This window comes from Apodemus sylvaticus, chromosome 14 (genome assembly GCF_947179515.1).
Source record: "Apodemus sylvaticus chromosome 14, mApoSyl1.1, whole genome shotgun sequence".
Lineage (NCBI taxonomy): Eukaryota > Metazoa > Chordata > Mammalia > Rodentia > Muridae > Apodemus > Apodemus sylvaticus.
The window spans coordinates 79,592,565-79,615,131 of NC_067485.1; the positions used below are offsets into that span (position 1 = coordinate 79,592,565).

Consider the following 22,567-nt stretch of genomic DNA (forward strand, 5'->3'; position numbering starts at 1 on the left):
AGAAAGGCAGAAGGTAAGAAGCAGTACCAAAGTGTTGTCTTCTAACTACCACACACTCACTGTGGCATACATGCGCCCTTACAAGCACATCATACACACATGCTAATAAATAAAAATATGGTGGACTTATGGGTACGTGTGTGTGCCTCTGGTCACAATGGGAGGTGATCATTTTGCTGCTTGGGGAGTCATAGTTTTGCTTCTGTGGCATGGTAATATATAAAGGGTGTGGTTCCTTTGATGAGATTTGACTTTAGCACATTCAGCATGGGTTCCGTTAATTTGATTAATGGGTCATGAGTTCCTTCCAGACCAAGTGTAGACCCAGCACTAGTGGATGTGCACACACTCACTTCTTACTCACGCTTGTCTTGCAGACTCTGTGGTTACCCTCCGTTTTATGACGAAAATGACTCAAAGCTGTTTGAACAGATCCTCAAAGCAGAATATGAGTTCGATTCCCCGTACTGGGATGACATTTCCGACTCCGGTGAGTGTCTCATGGCCTTCATATCCTGACGACCCAATGTAGAGGTTCAAGGACCCTGGGGCTCAGAATGGTCCTGAGGCTTCTGTCTTTTTCTGCTGGGGTTACTGTAACAAAATACTACAGGCTGTGTAGCTTAAATACCAAGCATTTATTTTGCACAGTTCTGAAGGCTGGAAGTACTGGATCAAGTCCGCTGCATGTCTGATGAGGGTCTGCTTTCTGATTCTTAGGAAGCTTCTTCTGTTTGCACATGAAGGGGGAGGCAAGGCCTTCTGGGTCTCTTTCATAAAAACATTTCTATCTTTTGTGAGAGTCCCACCTACGGCAGCCTAAAGCACTTCCCAAAGGTCCACTTTAGATGCCTCATCATGGGAGTACAGATCTCGACCAAAGAATCATGGTTTCCACAAGCATTCAGCCTATAGTCGCTCCTGGGGAAGCTTTATGGGGAAGCTACACCTTTAGACTTGACCTGGAGGATAGACTTGCTACATAAAGCTAAGGGATATGGACTCACTCCTCTATGTCTTCCTGACATGGTTGCTTGAGGAGTGAAATATTATTAGCTGGCACCAGATGGGTACCAAGTAGGAGCTGAGTGTTAGAAGCCCGGACATGCACGCACACACTCAGCCCTCAGGATGATCCCGGAGATTGGCATTCATATTATTTATATGAGACTGATAATAGAAGCTCAGGCCCCAGGGATAGGTAAAATAACCTGCCTTAGTTTATGGAGTCAGTATATAGCAGAGCTGGGACCGTAAACCCCAGTTTTCCTGGAGCCGACTTTTTTTATGACAAGACTGTATTTATGAAGTCTCGTGTGCTTGGTAAAGTATCCTTGCATAGAGCAGTCATGCGCAATAAGGCTTTCTTGGCTGAGGCCGTGATTTTACTATCTAGAGCCCTTTCTTGGGCCACAGTGCACCATACCAAAATACTTCCAGGGAAGACCATCAACCTTTCGAGGGGACAAAGACCAAAGCCAAACATAGGAGAGATGGTGAGAACCATTGAAGGAAGAAGAAGAATGACGCTCTCTGTTCACCCAGACCATTTTTATTATTTATGCAACTTGCTCCTAATTGGAATCCCCTGGCCTGCTTCCTCAACCTTCCAAATCCTGGGTCCAGGATACCATTCTACAGATTCCTCAAACAGACCTCAAAAGAACGATTGGACTTCTGAGCTTAGAAGCCAGAGGCTTCCTCCAGCAGCTGAGGCCCACATGCAGCAGCAAGTTGCCATGCCTTACAGGACAGCAGGGTCCAAGCCGGCATGGAGTATCAGCTTTGGTTTCTGCAGCTCTGTCCCTCTCCTTCTCCCTGGCCTGCTCTGAGCTGTGCCCTGTCCATGCTGACCAAGCCCCAGGCTAGGTCTAGCTGTTGCTTTCTGGCTTCTGACTCTCGTGGGTAACAGCTCAAGTATAATGCAGATGCTTCTCTGAGGTGTTCCCAGCAAAGAGCACCATACCTGGTGGCTTCGCAGCTCCTCAGTGAGCTTCCTGGAACCAGTGATGTCTAGAACACATTGAGGGGATGTCCCCAAAACATCTCTCTAAGGCAGTGGTGAACAGAAGAGGCATGCAATTATAAAGTTTTTTTTTCCTTTATTTTCTAAACCAAAGGCATCTTTAGTAGCTAACAGAAAAAACGAAAACAAAAGCAAAACAAAACAAAACAAAAACCATAGAGCCAGGGTCTCAGCCTGGCTCTGCCACCCCTCCTCCATCCACTGGGTCCGCCTTGGAGTGCCAGCCATGACTCTGCTTTTATCAGAGTACTGGTGTCTTTTGTGTTCAAGGTATAATAGGGATGAAAAAAAACCTGTCTTGTATTTTAATGGTACACATGCTTAAAACACAAGGGTGTCCAATCATCCTAGTTCAAACCTCAAAATAATTCTGTTCCCTCTGCTTTCTTTTTGGACAGCCAAAGACTTCATTCGGAACCTGATGGAGAAAGACCCAAATAAACGATACACCTGTGAGCAGGCAGCTCGACACCCCTGGTAAGAGACCTGGCCTTTGTTGAGGGCCGTGCCTCCCGCACCCACAGCAGATTTTCTGTCGACCCTCTCGTTCATGAAAACACCCAGGTGTTCCCACCATCTCACCCTGGCTCGATGCCTCATCTCCCAAGCCAGGGTTGGCGCCTTTTGATTCCCCAAGTCTCAGATACACTCGGAAAGATATAGAATGAATTGCAGGCAGTTTTTCATCCTATAGACGGTTCCGAGAATCGCTTTGCCAGGGGGAAATGCCCAATGAGGCACTGGGATTGGATGAACTCTATGCCTTGGCAGTAGTTATATATAATTCCTCTTTCAGGTAACTTCTTTTTCCAGTTAGTGTTTTCTTTAGCTGTAAAGGGACTTGGTGGTGCTCTATGGCATCCCACATGCTGTGTGTGTGTGTGTGTGTGTGTGTGTGTGTGTGAGATGAGGTTGGAACCCAAATTCACCAACAGCTAGTGTGCCATTGGGTTTACGCTTGGCCTGCTAAGTCTGAGCTTTCTCGCTTTTAATTGAGAATAGCATCACTAATTTACTGACTTAATGTAAGAGATAGGGGAGTTAATGCACATGAAGAGACTCCCAGGTCCAGACAGAGCAAATGTCTGCTTCGATACAGACCCATGAGCACCCACCTGCAAACAAAAATCGAGTAGAAAAAGATACCCTGTGAGCTAGTCAGGTTTCTGTTGCTACAACAAAACTAAAGGTGGACGTAAAAAGACAACATGTCTCTTGTGGCTCACAGTTTTGGAGGTGTCAGGTAATGCCGTTGTGGTAGGGCCTCTGGCAAGCAGTAGGACACAAGAGAAAGAGATCAGTATGTCATAGTCTTTTCAAGAGCACCTCCAAGACCTGAAAATCTCCCATTAGGTCCAACCTCATGAAGATTTTATTACCCTGCAATAATGCCAAGCTAAGGACTATGCTCCTAACACAGAAACCTTTGAACATATTTAATACGTAAACTATAGTGCCCAGTATAACAAACTTAGAGGCCACGTGTGGGTGGGAAGGATCAGTGGTAGATCCCTTCCCTAGTATGTTCAAGGCTTTGGCTTTACTCCCCCAGCATACATATGCCTGCTCATGCATGTGTACACACACACACACACACACACACACACACACACACACACACACACACGACCTTAATTCAGGAGAAAGTTCTCCTAAGGAGTGCTATAGAGAACTGTCCTGTATTTGGCCTTTCCACAGCACTTCCTCGAGGCCATTAACCCTCTGCAGGGGACCTGCTTATAAGCACTGTGGTAACCCAGTTCCACAGCATTTTAATTCAACACTCCTGCCCTTCTTTTGTTGAGTCGCTTTTGTGTTCCAGGGAACTCAGGGGATGGCTTTAAAGTATTCACTCCTTTTTTCTCTACAATAACCCTGGGAGGTAGGTTTTCTGTTCATTTCAGAGATAAGGAAATAGTAACTGAGTTAAGACACCACAGTCCGTCAATGGCAAAACCAGGGCTCTAGGCAGAAAGGTTGGACTCCACAGTGAATGCTTGTCTTTGTATAAAGAAAATGGGCAAAGGCAGAGGATAGGGGAGCAAGGGAACTGTTTTTTGGAAAGGTGAACAGTTCTGATCGCATGTCATTTAGATGCTTCTTAGTAACCTCAGATAGCAGGTCCACATACATGATGACACTTAGTAACCTCAGATACTAGGTCCCTGTATATGAAAACACTTAGTAACTTGGGATAGTGGGTTAATGTATATGATAACACTTAGTAACTTCAGATACCGGGTCCATGTATATGATAACACTTAGTAACCTCAAATAGTGGGTCCATGTATCTGATGACAACACAGTAATTTTTCTTTATGTCACACACGATAGGCCTCTAAAGGCACCGGACTTGTGAGAGTATCCTACAGAGAGGGAGGGAACTGCCTGGCCTCCTCATGCTCCTCCAATAATCTATCCCTATTCTATAGAAAGTGTAGAAGGCAGCTTAAAGTCTGCTCTCTCCACTTTAAAAAGTTTTTAAACCTTTTAAAGATTGTCATCCTTAATTGTATGAATGTGTGTAGCTCTGCATGTGAGTTGGGGGGGGGGTGCTCATGGCAACCAGCAGAGGGCATCAGAGCCCTGTGGAGCTGGATTTAGATGTGATCCACCTGATTTGGGTGCTGGGAACTGAACCCAGGTCCTCTGCAGGAGCAATGTGTGCCCTTAACTACTGAACCATCTCTCCAGCCCTTTAACAAAAGTTTCGTTAGCATATATTAATTGTGTGTAATTATGACCTTTCATATGTGTGCATAATGTGCTCAGATCACATTCATTCCTACTACCTGCCCCTTGTTCCCTCCCCTCCCTCCCTCCCTCCCTCCCTCCCTCCCTCCCTCTGGTCTCCGTCACACTAGTTCCACTTCTATGGCCTTGTCACATACACAGGCATGCGCATATGTGCATACACGTGTGTGTTGAGAGGGAGAGAGAGAGAGAGAGAGAGAGAGAGAGAGAGAGAGAGAGCTAATAAGTTTAGTTAGGTTTGCTTACATACCTGTGGATGAGGAGTTATTTATATGAGCACCTTACCACAGAAGAAAATGCCTCCCCTCCTCCAGCACCATTTACTGCCTGTAAATCCTCAAGGAGAGACTCCTAAGTTCCTCCCCTCTCTCTCATGGGGAAAGCTAGTCTCTCAGTTTTGGAAAAAACAAGCGAAAGCTTTCTTGGGACTTCAGGAGAGTATAGTTGTCCCAACTGGCTCTGGTGTCAAGCTATGTTTTTGACTGGAAGAGGGTTGCTGCCCAGCCCATGGGATAGGGAAGAGGGTTGCTGCCCAGCCCATGGGATCGGGAAGAGGGTTGCTGCCCAGCCCATGGGATCGGGAAGAGGGTTGCTGCCCAGCCCATGGGATCGGGAAGAGGGTTGCTGCCCAGCCCATGGGGTAGGGAAGAGGGTTGCTGCCCAGCCCATGGGATAGGGGAGAGGGTTGCTGCCCAGCCCATGGGATAGGGGAGAGGGTTGCTGCCCAGCCCATGGGATCGGGAAGAGGGTTGCTGCCCAGCCCATGGGATAGGGAAGAGGGTTGCTGCCCAGCCCATGGGGTAGGGAAGAGGGTTGCTGCCCAGCCCATGGGATCGGGCGGAGCTCCGAGCAAGATGAGTAACCGGGCCCAGAATATTCCTAAACACTGAATGTCCAGGACTGAACCACAGCGCATGATGTTGCTTGACAGTGTAGAGTAAGAGCAGACAGGCAGGAAATGAACAGAGAAGCAAGGCTGAGGATTAGCTGGGATCTGGCCTGGCTGGCACCATCTCTTACTACCTTGGCATCTAAATGCTAAACCCTTTGGGCATCCTCCATAGAATCCAGACCATACATGATATTGTATATCCCGAAGGGATTTTCATGGGATTAATTAAGATAGTAGTTGTAACAGGCAAGACCACCTGGCACCTACCATATCTGTGACCTATATGAACTCTTATTATTTTATTGGTGTCCTACAAAATTTAACTTTGCCCTTCTGGCAGCATGGCCTTAATGGGGTTTAGATGAGATAATGAGATTTTTTTATTTATGAATTGGTCGCCACTGCTTCTCTTGCTTTTTATATTTTCTGCTACTGAAAAGTGAACCTAGGGTTTCAAATGCGCTAGGCAAGCGAACTACCTCCAAACTATATCCCTGTTTTCATTTAAAAAAAATAACACATGGTCTTTTCTGAGTTGCCCAGGCTGATCCTAAAATTGTAACCCACCTATAGGATTCCAAGCCTGCTTCACCGTGTAGGATAGATTTGCATTCCTAAAGCCTTGTCTGGTTACAAGATAGCAAGTTGGGAAGGGAAGCTAGGCTAAGGTCTTAGATGTGGGCGGGGCGGGGGAGAGGAGGGTCTTGAGAGAGGAGGTTGGGGTGGGAGGTGGGAAAGTGTGGCGGGCTTCCATGAGATGGATCGGATATGGGCAAGGAGAGCCAGCCGCGATGGGATTTGGAGAGCCAGGGTAGCTATGCACCAAAGAAGTATGGCACCCGGAAGAGAAGTCAAGCTAGGGCCAAAGATTTAAAGTCGTCCTTAGAAACTCAGGAGCTGCGCCACCCAGGGACTCCTAATCAAAGGCTCATGATAAGCTCTTCCATCTTGACTGTATATTTAACATTCTCAGGAAGCCAGACACCAGGAAATAATAACCCATGCATTTGATGCAGCCGTCACCCAAGTCCCATAGCTGCCTGCATTTGCGTGGTGCTTGCGTCCACAAGGTGAAATTGGCCAGGCAGGCAAAGGAAAATGAGTGTCCAGCTGGGAGCCCGCAGGCAGGAGGCAGAGGGCTGCCTGCAGCAGGGGAGCCTTTCTGGCTTTGTGCTCTTGAGGCTCTCATTACTCCAGAGTTCAGGCAAGTCCAGGCTTGTTTGTGCCTCTTATCCAAGTCACCCAGGGTGAGGAGAGCCCTTGGGAAATACGCATGCTCTCCTAAACCTCAGAACAGGCCACTCCAGACACAACACGGCTCTTGCTAAAGCAGTCCTTGAGGAAGCTAGTCTGTGCCATTTACCAGATAGTTCTAAGCCCAATCCCACTTGGGGGTTCGCCTTTTTTCCTGCTGGTGCCTTATAAGGAACAGACAAGCTGTTCGTTCACTGACGGCCAGAGTGTGGGAACTGGCAGACAGTAGGATAGGAGTCCATGCCTGTTTTATAGCAGTACATGTGGGGCTCATTTCCAGGTCAGATCGCCCTGAATGTTTATCTCTGGCTTAATAGGCAAACAAATTAAGGCAGTCAGCATGAGGGATATTTATTTTAAGGAATTAAGACAATTGTTTGTATGATTGTTGGGTCTAGGAAATCCAAACTGTGCAGAGAGACCCAGGGAATTAGAATCTTAAGACAGACTCTCTTGCTTTTTGCCCCCAACGGATCCCGATACATAAGGCCTGCCCATGTGATGTAATTAATTCAAAGTCTACTAATATTATCTAAGAAATATTTTCACCAGAACATAGAGATGAGCATAAGTTCAAATACTGGGGTGCCTTATTCCAGCCAAGTTGACATGTAAAATTAACCATCATACCCTGAATGTTGACTGAGAAACCATCTCTCTGTAAGATCCCAGGCTCATTAACTCTACTTGTCCATGGGAATTGAGAATTAGTCCAAGAAATATGGTTGGGAGATACACCAGATAGCCCTAAATCCAGTTTGACCAAGTGGCAAAACCAGAGAGAAGAAATGTGTCTGAAATGTATCTGAGACACACATCATGCCCACATGCAAACACATACACACACACACACACACACACACACACATACACACACACACACCCCGGCATGAGGACTTGAGTTCAGCCCCTCAGCACTACAAATCTCTGTCAAGGCTTTACCTGCCTGTAATCTCAGTGCTGGGGAAGTGAAAACAGGTACATCCCAAAACTCACTGGCAGCCAATCTAGTTGAGTTGGTAAGACCCTGATCCAATGGAGGGAAGTTTTTTCAAAGGGCTTCTGGCTTCCATATACATATGTGCATGTGCCTGCACACAAAGTGATTGTTCTATCTATGGAGGCGTTAGTTTGCCTAATACCAATGAGTGGTATGAACTAATAGGATTTAACTGCTTATAAATGGTAGGCCCTGATTTGGAGCTGGATTTGGAAAATGTTGGCTTCGAAAGATTATAAAACAATCATGGAGATATAAAATGATCATGCAAAAGCACTAGGTTCCAAAATAGAGGAGAATCAGTAGCGAGATATCAGGAACAGATAAAAAATGGAGCATTCTAACATATTCTATGTTATTCTGTATCATATTTTAAATGAGAAATACTGGAGCATTCATTAAACCCTGCAGTTTTTATTAAGACTTACTGTTACAAAGATGATTCCTCTTGCCCAACATAGAAAAGAGAAGCCCCCAACATATACCGAATGACTGACCTAAACAGTCTCTAACACCGACTTTCCCCTTGCATACTCATGGCTGTCCACAGAGTAGATTAAATGGAACACTTGGACTTCGGCCACTTTGAAAACTGCCTCACAGGACCACTGAGCCACCTGCTGTCAGCTAGATTCTGACCCATACACAGCACAGCTGAAGACCGTAGGAAGTGAACAAAAAAACAGCCTTAAAATAACTCAGAGTTAGCATTGTCCTTATATCTTGGCCTGTGATAACCCACCTAGGAGGCGTGAGAAACTGTGCAGGCAGCAGGCCCAGGGCTCAGGTGTTGGGGACCAGGCTACTGGCAAGCATGTGGCAGTCAAGCCTTTGAATCCCCACTTCCCCAAGCTGTTTGGGTTTGGAGCCAGCTCTGGCCTGCAGCAGTCCTCCGCATACCTCCTATCGTTTTTTTTGGCCCCAGTTGTTTGCAAGACAGAGATGGCCACTGATTTGTTGAAATTAACATCACTTTCTGAGACCAGAACTGTTAAAAATGGTACAGGAGGATGCTGATGGAAATATCTCAGCTTATAAAGTGCTTCTCACTCAAGCATGAGGACCTGCCAGGCGGAGTGGTATATGCCTGAAATCTCACCGCTGTGGAAAGAGACAGGGAGATCTCTGGGGCTTGGTGGCCAGCTAGTGTTGCCTAATTGATGAGCCCAAGAGCCAAGTCAGAGACCTTGTCTTTCACAAAAACAAAAACAAAAACAAAAACAAAAACAAGGCTCCTAGGGAATTCTACTCAAGGTTAACCTCTGGCCTACACACACACACACACACACACACACACTCACACACACACACACACACACACACACACACACACACACAGCACTCGTGTTCACACATTCATCCTAGGTGGCACAGGAGGAAGCATCCCTGTGAGCTCTGACAGAATGGAAGCATTGTGAAGATGCCTTGAGGACCCAGAACCACCTTCTTGGTTTTGCATTTGCTCACTCACAGATGCTGCTTCTGTTTCGCTGATATGTGCCTGGGGAAGAGAGGTATCTGGGAGATGCTCAAAGTGGAAGCTTGGTTCATTTCAGTTCATCTCCGAGGATCCTTTGAGCCCTTCTGGGAAGAGAGGGGGATAAATGTGGGGACACAGGAGGAGGCTGCTTTGAGCTGGGATATTAGCCTGGCACAGATTCAATCTAGTTTCTGGACTACAAGCATTTCTATAAGGAGAGAAAGACTGGGAAAAGTGAGACTTGGTCTCAGCAAGTTCTGGACTTGTTCCTTTCATGTCATATGACCATTGACAATGGCACTCTGCAGTGGTTGACATGTTTTAAGTCCAAGGCAGTCCGGGGCAGTCTAGGCCTGGGGCGGGGGTATAAAAGTTTTCTCCTATGGCAGGTACTATTTGGTGGGTACGAGTGGTTCAGGATTCTGAGGCCTGCCTTGCAACTTTCTCAAGATCCAATAACTTCTTTCATTGATATGAAAGACCAACCTAGAATTGAATAGTTTAGGAAGAAAAATAGAAGAGTCAAGTTAGGCTTAGAGCCAAAGAAAGTTTTTGTGACCTGGAGGAGAAATCAACTCACAGGTATAGAAGGCAGTATTGGCGTGAGAGAAGGGTCCTGTGGCGAAGGATGGTCTGTGTTGTGTGTGACGTTCGGGAATTCCTGTCAGCTCTGCAGGAGACTGTAAGCAGAGCAAGATGCAGGATGAAGAAGGGTCGGGGGAAGCTGAGGAGAAAGCTTGGGAATAACCGATAGGTCCAATGAAGATCACCTACAGCCATGGATGTAGAGTGGACATGGGCCTGGAATACATAGGAACTTTCTAGAACATGGGCCAAGCTGAGCTAAAGTTACTGGAGGTGGCAGCGTGTAGGGGCCTTGCCTACAATGACACTGGAAGCCAGGCCCAGCTAAGGAGCAAAAGCCAGAGCTGAGAGAAAAAGCCCTGAAGGGCTAATCTGGTAAGGAGGAAAGAGTGAACTCAGGTTCCCAAGCTGTCATGGAGTCTAATGTTGCAGGGACTCAGCTCAAAGAGGAAAACCGTGAGAGAGGTAGGGAGGGGACTAGTTGGGCCTTGTGGGATCCTGGGAAGGGCGTAGAAGGCAGAAGGTACCATAGGACTTGGGCGTTGGGCATGTATAGGCTTAAGGACAATTCATCTGGGAGACTAAAGAGCCTAGAAAGGCCACAGCCAGCCACCCTCCATCAGCCTCAACTCCCCCAGGGTGGCATGAAGCTTCCAGGGAAAGCTGCCTGGGACTTTGTGGCCAAGCTTAAGAAGCCTTTTTGAAAAGAGTCTCTTTGCCTCTGTCTCAGGATCGCTGGTGACACAGCCCTCAGCAAAAACATTCACGAATCTGTCAGTGCCCAGATCCGGAAGAATTTTGCAAAGAGCAAATGGAGAGTAAGTCCTTGGTGTGCCTGCTTCGTGCTTGCCAAATTCATGGGGAGTTTAAATCTCCAATCTGGAGAAAATGATTCTCCAATTTGCGAAAGTCATGCTGTGCTTCTAAGTGAGCCATAGGGGTGGGGGTGGGGTGGGGGTGGGGTGGGGGAAATCCCTAGGCCATAACTTGATAAGCTTTGCTAATTTTAACTTATTCTTCTAAACCTTTTTTTAAAAATTATTTTATTGTTATATGTGTGGGTGTTTTGCCTGTATGTATGTCTCTGCACAGACAGTTGTGAGCTACCATGCAGGTGCTCGTAACCACTGGGCCAACTCTCCAGCAACCTAAATTTAGGTAATTCTTGATTAAGACATGGATGGAATATCACAGTGTAGGAAGGGTAAAGTGTTTCCCAGCTGTGACTCCAAGAGAGCAACTGTGTGGGATCTTACTTGTTTGCTGTCCCTTAGATAGCACGGTTTTCCTCTCTCCCTTATCCCTTATTTTGCTGGGACCTTGAATAATCACCTTATTAAAGTGGTAATGGAAAAGGACACACCAAACCAGGGCCGAGCTCATCAATGTTTCCTGGTTTAAAAAAAAAAAATGATGGATTTAAACCATTACAATTTCAAGATCATTTACTGATTGCCTAAACTCTGTAGTCTAATTAGCATCAGTAACTAAAAGCTGGGTGGCTTACTGTGAGTGCCAACAAAAACAAAGTCAGTTCTATAGAGCCAAGCACAATAGTATACGCCTTTAAATCCTGAACTCAGGGGAGAGAGAAAGGCTGATCTTTGTGAGTTCAACTAGCCTGGCCTGCATAGCAAATTCCAGGTCAGCTAGGACTGAACAATGAGACAATGATTCAAAAAGAAAAAAATAAAATGAAATTCCCTTAACCTACTTTCTTATCAGAAGTAATGCCATTACTTAGGGCAACAGCATCAGTTATAGAGCCAGTCCTGGTGGTGTAGGCCTGTAATTCCAGGTACTCAAGAGGCTGAGGCAGGAGGATTACAAATTCAAGGCCAGCCTGGGAAGCGTAATAAAAGCCTCAAAAGTATAAAATAATTCAAAAGTATAAAGAGAGTTGGTAAAATATTTGCTTAGCATAGACACAGCTCTAAATTCAGGCCCTAGTACTGCCAAGAATGAAAGAAAAGAAGGCACCACTGAACAGCGGTGGTGCACACATTTAATCTCAGCACTTGGGAGGCAGACACAGACAGATCTCTGTGAGTTCGAGGCCAGCCTGGTCTACAGAGCATGTTCCAGGACAGCCAGAGCTACACAAAGAAACCCTGTCTCAACAAACAAACACAAAAACGAGGTACCAATTACAGAAAAATAGACTCTAGTTTTTAAATATCATATATTAAGATATATTATATATGCTTTTGATTCTAAAAGTCCCTTTTTGCAAATTATATAGAATATTGTTGTGAAATTGTTCCAGAAGTTTATGCTAGAAGCAAGTGAATTTTTAACCTCTAAAATGTATTTTGATGGGTAAAATATTTAAATAAAATTTGCATGTTTGCAAAGAATGACAGAAATGTCCCTTCTAAAGTGCCCTGGAGTATCTGAGGAACTTTGCAGGGCTTATGGTTTCTGGATAAGGGAAAGCAAGCAATCTCGGAGTGTTTTCCAACTAGCTGAAATATTTTGTTCTCTTCCTCCTCCTCTCCACCTTCCGACCTCCCTACGTTTCAGCAAGCGTTTAATGCCACGGCTGTCGTGAGACATATGCGGAGGCTACAGCTCGGCAGCAGCCTGGACAGTTCAAATGCAAGTGTCTCAAGCAACCTCAGTTTGGCCAGCCAAAAAGACTGTGCGTATGTAGCAAAACCGCAATTCTTCAGCGGGTTTTTGAGATGAGTCCGGGTTGGGCAGAGACAGCTGAGCAGCGACGGTTTGCCACGCCGCGTCCTAACACACCTGACCCATCGAATGTTTGTGGCTACCTTAGAAGATCAGCAACATTTAATACCCACACTAGGTGATATCATTTCCATTTGTAGTTAAGAAATCCACGGCACAAGGACCACACAACCACAGATAAGGCCAGGGCACTTCTTGGTCTGTCTCTGTCCTCTGACTGGCCTCATTGTTCAGTCACCCTCTGGATCTATGGTGTGGACTGGAGAGCATGGGAGAGTCCTCGTGGCCTGGTTGCACTGATTTCTACAGTCTGGGTTCCATTATTGTTGGTGTTGTTTTTATGAGGATGATAACTTTTTATAAGTAGTTGAACATATTTATATGCACCAAACTGGCCTTGCAGTAAAAGCAACAGGGATTCTGTTGCATTGCCCTTCCTCTTTGCAAAGGATCTGACATCCTTGAAGGCACACTTACTGTTGTAATTCTCTCCACTCCCCATCTTTATATGTGCAATGATCTCCCACTAGTCCATGCTGATGATTCATCTCTACCTCAGAACCATTGCCTTGAAGGTTCCCATCAGTCCCCGCTCCCAACTCAACCCCTGGGCATCATGCGTTTTCCCATTTGCCTTAGTCAAAGGCTTCCCCCCTTTGCTGAAGAGCCATCCCATGGCTGAACATAGAGGCACACAGCAGTGATTGCAGCTCTCTGAAAGCGACAGATTCAAGTTCAAGGCCGGCCTGGGCTATACAGTAAAGCCATCTCAGAAATATAAGCTTCAGGTGTCACGTGGTCGTAGAGCAAGTTACCTCGTATGAAACAGAGTTAAGAAGGCTCAGGATTTGACCCCCAGCATCCTTCTCCTCCCCAAAGGAACTATCCTAATCTTGTTATCCATTCTTAACTCATTCACATTTCTTAAGTTTTCTCAAGGCATCCCCAAGAGCTTCTCTGACACAACTGCACAGCTCTAGGCCACTTACACTTGTTGGCCCAGACCCTTCTCATCGTCCTTGACAAAAGAGATACCACAGCTGACTATTCATGCTTTTAAAGGTTCATACAATGGCGTTCACAGTGACTCTTATTTTAATACTGTATTTTATGGTTTTCTCAATGTCCAAGTATACAAAGTGGCTAGGAGTATACCTTCCCAATAGCTGATGTACACTCTAGTGGCTTTGGGAGTCAGTTTTCTGTTACTGTGACCACACACCTAGAAGAGACATCTTACAGGAGAAAAACAAACCGTTGGCTCACGGTTTCAGTTCTTATTGTCCAGAGTTTGTGGCTGCCAGGAAAGAGCAGGGCAGAGATCTAGGAGAGTGGTCCCACATCCCAATAGCCAATTCCATTTTAGATTCGTGAGTGGAATCATTGTCTGATGACCGCAGTATTCATGATCTACTCGACACACTACAGGCCCAAACTGTCTAATATTAGCCTGTGAGATTTTATGGGAGCCATGAGCATCCTCATTTCATAGGCCTGTGATACAACATGCTTCCTGGAATAGGAATTTGGACCCAAAGGGGGTACAGACTTTTTTTTTTTTTCATTCTAAAAATAACTACTTCATGGAGCTGTGTAAGAAATGATCTGTTTTTCTCAGCTAAAGTGCTTTGTCATCCACTGATCCTAGAACCTTGTAAAACAGCCGGCATGGCATGAGTGCCTAATCCCAGCCTGGGGAGTGGAATCAGGCAGACCCTAGGGCGTGCTGGCCAGCTTAACCAACTCATTAAACTGTCTCAAAACAAACAGAAAAACACGGTGTAGAGTGGCTGAAGATATCTATCTGAGATTGACCTCTGGCCCTTACATACATGTCCACATTTGTGTTACCTGCACACTCACAAACATTATATGTATATGTGTATGTGTATGTGTATATGTATATACACACACAAATTAAAATAATGAAAAATTAAATGAACAGTCTAATAATGATGCTACATAATCCACACCCAGTGCTTAGTATATAGCTAGTGGTATGCTATCCTAATATATAGCAAAGAGTATATAGAAAGTACTCAATAAATGGAGCCTCAGAAATCATATGTCATAATGGACATACTACATCATCTTCAAATATGAAGCAATTATAAAGAAAGACTAACTCAAAAGCTGGACCAGAGAATAAAACAATTCAACACAGGGCAGAGATTTTCCTATAGGATAAGGAAAGTTCAGGATCTGGTTGTGTAGCTCAGGGGTGGAGGGCAGAGGGTAGAAGGCCCACCTAGCAATTAGATACAAGTTCCATCTCTATAGCCCAGCACATTTAAGCCTCTTTCTGGGAAGGGGAGTGTGAAGTTAATTCTTGTCTGTTGTCCCTGGCAGGTCTGGCACCTTCCACGCTCTGTAGTTTCCTTTCTTCTTCGTCGGGGGTCCCAGGAGTCGGAGCTGAGAGGAGACCCAGGCCCACCACTGTGACAACAGGGCACACTGGAAGCAAGTGACCGGGCTCTGGATGTGGAACCCAGGGGGCGGGGCCGGGGAAGGAGAAGCCCCTGGCCGGAGCAGCTCCTGCATCAGAAACCCCACCCACCCTGCATGGTGCGCCTGCATAGGACTGGAAGACAGAAGTTTTTTATGGCCATATTTTATACTGCAATTCTGATATGTCCATTTCTCACAAACTGTACTGACTGAGTCAAGGGGAGCTGGCGTCACAGGATCTGGTGCTGTATATACGAATCTTGCAAAGCTCTAACTGAATGGACCTTTTGCTCCCCTCCCCCAACCCCACCACTTCCGCTCTCTCAGTGTAGGCAGCCGTCTAGGGTGTATTTTTTTCATGAAACAAAAAAAATCAAGGTTTCAACTGGATTATTTAAATATTGGTAAATGTTGTGCATTAGGAATTATTTTTTTCTTTTGAGATGTGTCTTTTTGATCTCTGTTAGTTACATGACCTCTATCATTTGCTCTTTGATAGCGGTTTTACGTTAACCTTTAAGAGTTTTTTTTTCCCCTCCCAGAAGGGTTAAAAGGTATTTTTTATGAATTCTAAGAGGATCGAGAATCTGCGTCCACTGCTAAGAGTGCACATTACTTGTGTTCCTTCGTTCCCAGTCCCTTCCTCCAGAGGTCACCCCAGCAGCTGCGCTGGCTGGCTTCTTGCAGGGTGGCTTTGGCAGGGAACTGGCAGAAAAGCTTACAGGCAGCTTCCCTTGAGAACTGCTTACCAACCACAGAAGAAATACTTTTGTTTCCTCCACTCTGAACTCCAGGCTCCACATTACAGGTGAACTGTACTCCAGGAACGGGATCCCCACAGTGCCAAGACTTAGGAGCCTCCCTTGTGGAAGGGATGGACTGCCATCTTGTTTTTTAAATGAACCACACACAGCCCTCAGTTCTCATGGGGGATGATGGATGAAACTCTGTTCTCAGCTATGCACTTTCAAAACGACTCTCTTTATCTGTTTTAAATTCTTTTTAAATTCATTTCTAATAGTACCCTTCAAATGGCCTATACCACACACTTTCCCCCAACATTTTTACCCTCTTCTCTCGTGAGCATTACCCAAGAGAGGGGACAGAAATGGCCTTGAAGAAGAAACCTTTTATTTTAGGTGGAAAGGAAAAACATACCAAGTGAGGAGAATACTGCCCACCCCAGAGATGGCTGACTCAGCAAGATCCAGCTTGTTGGTACGCAAGCCTTCCCTTACATCAGAGGAATCTGAAACGAATGGTACCCATGGTAGTCAGGCTATTGTGCATCTTGGTTTAACAGGGACTGAAGGATTTTCCGGGATGTGGAACTTGAAGGCTAAAATCAGGACTGTCCTGTGAAAACCGGTCCGTGTCACTGACCTGCACAGAGGCTAGCTATGCAGGGCGAGCATGCACAGAGCACAGTCCAGGGCAAACGTTCCCCAAGGAGGCTCCCATTGCCCAGGCAGTTGGATCAAAGGCCAGTTTTGCCAACCTTCCCCTTCAGTTCTCATGTCTGTCGGGAGCCTGAGCCTCATCTACAGTCAGCTGTAACCTGCCAAGATGAACTGTGACAGGATTCCCTCATGGCTCAGGGGCTGACCTCTCAGGCTGGTTTCCTCATGCCCTTGTTACGTACTTGCCAGCCATAGAAATTCCCGCTGGACAAGTAAGACATTCTTGTCACCCCTCTACTTTGCCCCCAGCCCTCTCTAGCACGCGCGCGCGCGCGCACACACACACACACACACAAACCATGCACGTACACTGTGTTACCAGGCAGACAGCTGAGGCTCCCCAAATGACCATATGCAAGATATACAAGAGCAGTTTCCAACTCAGACATGTGGTCTACCCTGTTCTCACGTGTATCAAATACATACAGAACAAGTGAATAGTAAGCCCTAGTACAGGTATCGACCTTGTAATCAACCATGCTTGATTCACCACAATGCTTGATTGACACATCAGGTCTCCATGAACTTGTGTAAGGCGGTAATGGCCAGTGTCAGCCCAGTAGTAGGCAAGGTTGACCATGCTATCAGGAAGCCCGTGCGTGACATCATTTCCTACTGTTTTAAAAAAAGGTGAAAATAAGTGCCACAGGGAAGAGTCTTCTGTTCTGAGAAGGTCATCATGGTAGAAAGAAAGATAAAGTTTCCACTTGGTAGTATATAATAATTTATGAGAACACAGAATGGACTTAGTCTTAAGACCTGGAAAATGGGGTGATAGAATCTCAGCTCCCTCCCTCTTTTCAGATTCCAGTGACCTAAGCTGAGAAATGCAGTACCAGTGTAATGATTGAGTGTACCAGTATGCTTGACAGCATCCTGTGACCACACAGAACCCCCTCTCAGACTACATTCTAACACCAGGTTCTCCCTGCCACGTCCGTTATATTGCCTTTTCACGTTTGCTAGGCAAATGGACATGCATATCCTCACTTGGTTATGAAATATTGAAATATTTCCAGACTAGTCTTTCCCTCTGCTTCCTGCCTGTCTTTCCCTCCCTTTCCTGCCCTTTAACTATTCTTGAGGCAGAAAGGGCAGCTCATACTCATCCAAAACCAATGGTGAATGGAAGCTATCACAGTCTCAACAGAGCCAATAGCTTCTCATTTTAAAGCAAGGGATCTCTAGAGTTTGGAGCTTTGTGTCGGAGTTAGGAAACAACAGAGGCAGTTTAGAGGCTGGAGAGGCATGGAATGCCACAGAATCCTTGAGGACATGGAGACTACAGTGGCGGAGACAGCAATCCCACTGTTATAGGTAGCCTTTGTAATAAGCCCCAGCAAGTTTTTACTCCTTCCCACTGCTTCTAACCCCAAAGGGACTCTGACTCCGAAAGATCAGCTGGCATTCACATCTCTGTGTGAAAGAAATGGACTATGGAGAAGGTATTTAAACAACCCAAAAGGTCCCTGCCGTTCACCTTGATTCTGGGTCACTTCTCAAACACTATCTTGAGTCTCCAGCCATACCACTTCGATTATGCCCAATATCGTTGAATATTCCTCCTTAAGAAAATAGCCACCTCCACTTACTCGCACACCAACTGCTGTCTAGAGACACTGCCTCCCTTCAGGTATCTCTAAATGTGGTATCTGGAAACACAGGAGTCGGCTCAGTGAGTCCCGGATTGTGTTTACTTGTTTATGCTTTTTGTTTCTATACTTCAGTACTGAATAGCTTGTCGATGGCAGAGAGAATTGGCCTTTACACCACAGGCCAAGAACAGCATGAACACAGGAGAAGAAACCAGTTGGTCCTCTCTTAAGAGTTTTCCTATAGGATGCAAAACTTGATATGGTCAGAGCTCCCAGGTTTGATGGGTTTTTGAGTATGTTTAAAAAGCAAGAAAAACCCGCCCAGTGGAAATGGCTGGGGATTTTAGAGTCCTAGGTATCATAACCCTTTGGCCTACTCAGAACTGTGGCCAAAGCTGAGGAAACCTAACTGAGGAAACCAAACAGGTGCCAATACTCCAGGTGGCAGACAGGAAGCCTAGGGGCAGAGCCTCTCTGCCTTGCAGGATTTGTAAAAGTGCTGTGCTGGGTTTTTCTGGGCCATGAGGAATGAATGTGAGGACGGGTGAAGAACAGCCCATTCCATTTCTCATAACCAGGAATCACGTACTCCAGGATTGCATAACCACTTACTTCCAGCAAGTGAAACGTTGGGGGAGGGTGTGGGGAGCCTTGCATGTCCTCCAAAATCAGCACTAGGTCCCCATCCCTTCTCAAACTCCAACAATTTCCCTTTTCCTTAACCACATTCCAGACCAAACACTGTTCAGTTTGTTTCCAAAATTAAAAACCAGTGTATATATCCATATGTAGTCCACTGCTCTTTAGAGGGTTTCCTGGTCCTAGGGTGGGGCTGCAGGCTTAAAAGGTATTCCAATCCTTTGGTTTTCAGAATTGAAAGTTTTGAGGTGGTTTGCTTGCTTGGCTGTTTTTTTTGTTGTTTTGTTTTTCATGCTAAGCTGGGGAAATAGATTTCAGAAAGCAAACTTACTTCCTGGTCACTCCACAAAAATTTGTGTGCAGGCGAGTTAGTTTGAAGTCTTCAACTCTGGGAAGCAGGCAGGTCTAAAAGAGGAGGAAGAAGAGGAAAGGCCACATCCCATCTACCAGGTCCCTTCTCGGTGGTCTCAGTGCATGAACGTCTGTCTGCAGCTCTGGTGTGTGCACAGGAGCACTAACCCCACTGTGAAGATGGCCCTGCATGCTGGCCACAGCCTGGCCTGCCTTCTCCCAGCAAAATCTTCGTAATCATCAGGGAGGACTTAGCCCTGCAGAGACTTCCCTGAAGACTGCGGTGGGAACAGCTCAGCTTGTGGCTTTATGGGTTCTACTTTGGCAAACCCAAAGGCTGTGCATTTGGAAGCCAAATATTCAGTTCAGCATGTGGCTGCTGAGTCTGGTGTTGTGGACAAAGCAAACGGCCATGGCTTCTCTTGTGTCTGTATTTTTCTAAGCCAAAGGGACAAACTATTGCATTGACGCCCCGCCCCCTGTACTAAAGCTGCTTCTGCATTCTCCGTGCCCATCCTTAACCTTTTTTTTTTTTTTTTTTTTGTCTCTGGGGGAATTTGTCATATAATTACTATGTTCTCTGATGATTTACCAAACTGCGTTGCTTATAGATGATTTTATTTTCCTTATGGATGGGAAAAAGAGAAAACAAGAGACATCTTTGAGGCTCTGGTCAAAGACATCACTCAAAAGTTCCGAACACTAGTTAACTTGCTTCTCAATAGGAAAAGAATCTTAATTTGGATAGATGAGGATTCTGAGGTCCTCCTGGATAACCCTGCACTTTGGAAGACAATGCCCTGGGGCAGAGCTGTCAGTCAGGCTACAAAAGAGGGAGAGAAAAGAGACTAGAACATCATCTCGGGTGTTTGTCCCTCACTGCAGAAGCTGCATCTCTCCTTGGCACTTGGCCACTTCAGGGCAATGTAAGACTCCGTCCAGTATCATAGCAGCATCTTCGGTTTGAATGACAGGGTCGCACGCTTCAGAGAACATTTATCTTAGCCCACATTTGGGTGAAAAGACACCAAAGGTATATTCTGCCCAGAGCATCCATTGGAATAATGTCTAAATTGGCTTCTGTGGCTATTTATACATGATATAATTGACCTCCAATCAGCTCTCTCCATGACGGGCATGTTTTCCCAACAGTTTCCATCAAGTCTAGGATTGGCCCACTCATTATTACCAGGCTTGCAATTGGTTTGGTTTTTTTTTTTTTTTTCATTAAAAACATGCTTATCCAAAAAATAAATAAATAAATAAATAATAAAGTAAAAAAAAAAAAAGTAAAAGAAGGGAAACTGTGCATTTATCCCATGCATGTAGTAAACTCTGCAAGAAGTTTAACCCCCATAGGTCTGCAGCACTGCAAAATTGTTCATGGGTCTATGTAGCAAATGATTCTCTGCCTTGACAATCATGTATACATATCAATTTCTATCATAATGATAATGAGATTGATGACTTCTTGTTTTCCTCCAATAAAGAGAATTAATCACCTTTGGGTGTGGGTTGTCTGTTTCCCCTATCATGAGTAGTATATTGCATTTCAACATTCTTTCTGTCTCTCTCTGTCTCTTTCTCTCTCTGTCTCTCTGTCTCTCTCTGTCTCTCTCTCTCTCTCTCTCTCTCTTTCTCTCTCTCTCTCTCTCTCTCTCACACACACACACACACACACACACACACACGCATACACCTCACACACATTTGGCATTTATTTATTTATTTGTTTTTTTGTTGATTGATTGGCAGTGGTGTGGATGGAACTTAGGATCTTGCACACATTAAGCAACCCCTGTACTACGTCTCCCAGGCCTTGACACTTAAGGGAAAGAACCTGGGTTGAGAGCCTGTAAGCTTGTGACATTATCTAGATGTTTTCCATCACCTGCCCAACAAGCAATTGGAAGGAAGTGGTCATCAGGTAGATGGATGGGTTGCCAGGTCCTATCTCTTATTCACCTTGAGATATGAGCCTTGTTTTTGTGTCCAAATATGTACAAAGATGGGGCTTGGCACATTGCCAGGCTAGACAAGAACGCCCCTCCCCCTTTTCTTGTCACTGTAGAAGCTGGCTGGAGAGATGCCCAGAAACTCATGTTTTATCAATTACGTGATCATACAAGGTTTGGTAGAAAAGTCAAAGTTGACTTCTAGAGTCTTTCTGAGTGGAGGGTGTCTGTGACAATCTGCTCACATTCTTTTTACATCCTCAACCTAGCTTGTAGTTACCAATACCCAAAGAAAGTTTTTTGTCCTAAGAGAAGGTTGGAGGATGGCTGTTTTATTGGGGGGGGGGGGTGTCTTTGTTTTCTTAGAAAAGGATATGGAGAAGAAAACTATTTCATGTCCCTCATGTATAATGTGGCAATCAGATATGACATCAGACAATTCATCTAATCCAGCAGTTCTTGACATGTGGGTCTCAACCCCTTTGGGGACTGAATGACCCTTTCACAGGAGTCATGTATCAGATATCCTGCATGTCAGCCATTTTCATTAAGATTCAGAAGGTTACAGTTATGAAGTAGCAACAAAGTAATTGTATGGGTGGGGTCACCACAATAGGAGGAACTGTATGAAGGGGTGGAGGCATTAGGAGGGTTGAGAACACTGCTCTAACCCAAACAGTAAGCGGTCATGTAGAGAGCTCTCTACATGATATAATGATACAGAATTAAGGGACTGGAGAGAAGGCTCAGAGACTCAGGGGCAGGCTCTTCTTGCTCCTTTTGCAGTGGACCCAGTTTTATTCTCAACACCCACCACGTGACAATGCAAGGCCATTTATTATTCTAATTCCAAGGGACCCGACACCCTTGTCTGGCTTCTGCAGGTACACAAACATACATGCAAGCAGAAACACTGTGCACATTAAATAAATCCTTAATTAAAAGAAATGCACATTTTAAAACTGCCCTGCCCAGCCATGAGGATACCACGACCCTTAGTGAGGATAGAGCTGTGAGCCGAGAGGACAGAGAACGCACTACTGTGTGGCCCTTTAGAGTGTTCCACCCCCCCCTCAACCCCCCCCCCCCCCCCCCCGCTTCCTTTAGCCCTAATGAAAAGTTGCATACATGCGACTAGGTGGTGAGACAGTTGACAAAAGCATTATGGGGCATTTATGGGACAGGAGAAATTTGGTGTACTGTTTTTTACTGGTGCCGTTGTTTTTGTCTGCTTGGTTATTGTTGTTTGATACAGGATCTCACTATATAGCCCTCAATGTCCTGGAATTTGCTCTGTAAACTAGGCTGGCCTCGGACTCAGATATCCACCTGCCTCTACATCCTGAGTCCTGGGATTAAAGGCATGAAGAGTGTACAATTTTTTTAAGGACTTTAAAAATACTACACTTGTTTATTATGTATTTGCGTGGCACACAC

The 22,567-nt window shown here is 45.5% G+C and overlaps 1 protein-coding gene across 3 annotated transcripts in view; it reads left to right on the forward strand.

The window, feature by feature from the left end:
• The window catches only part of Camk1d (calcium/calmodulin dependent protein kinase ID), a 398,518-nt gene extending 378,109 nt beyond the window's left edge, over positions 1–20,409 (forward strand). The window contains exons 7-11 of one of the 3 annotated variants that reach the window (XM_052156575.1): positions 378–490; positions 2,425–2,503; positions 10,722–10,809; positions 12,515–12,589; positions 15,032–15,124. In XM_052156575.1, coding sequence (XP_052012535.1) covers positions 378–490; positions 2,425–2,503; positions 10,722–10,809; positions 12,515–12,589; positions 15,032–15,124 — 448 coding nt within the window. Of the gene's footprint in view, positions 1–377; positions 491–2,424; positions 2,504–10,721; positions 10,810–12,514; positions 12,637–15,031 lie in introns of all 3 variants that reach the window. The other 2 variants (XM_052156574.1, XM_052156573.1) reach the window with 2 other exon arrangements.
• The last annotated feature ends 2,158 nt before the right edge of the window (positions 20,410–22,567 follow it).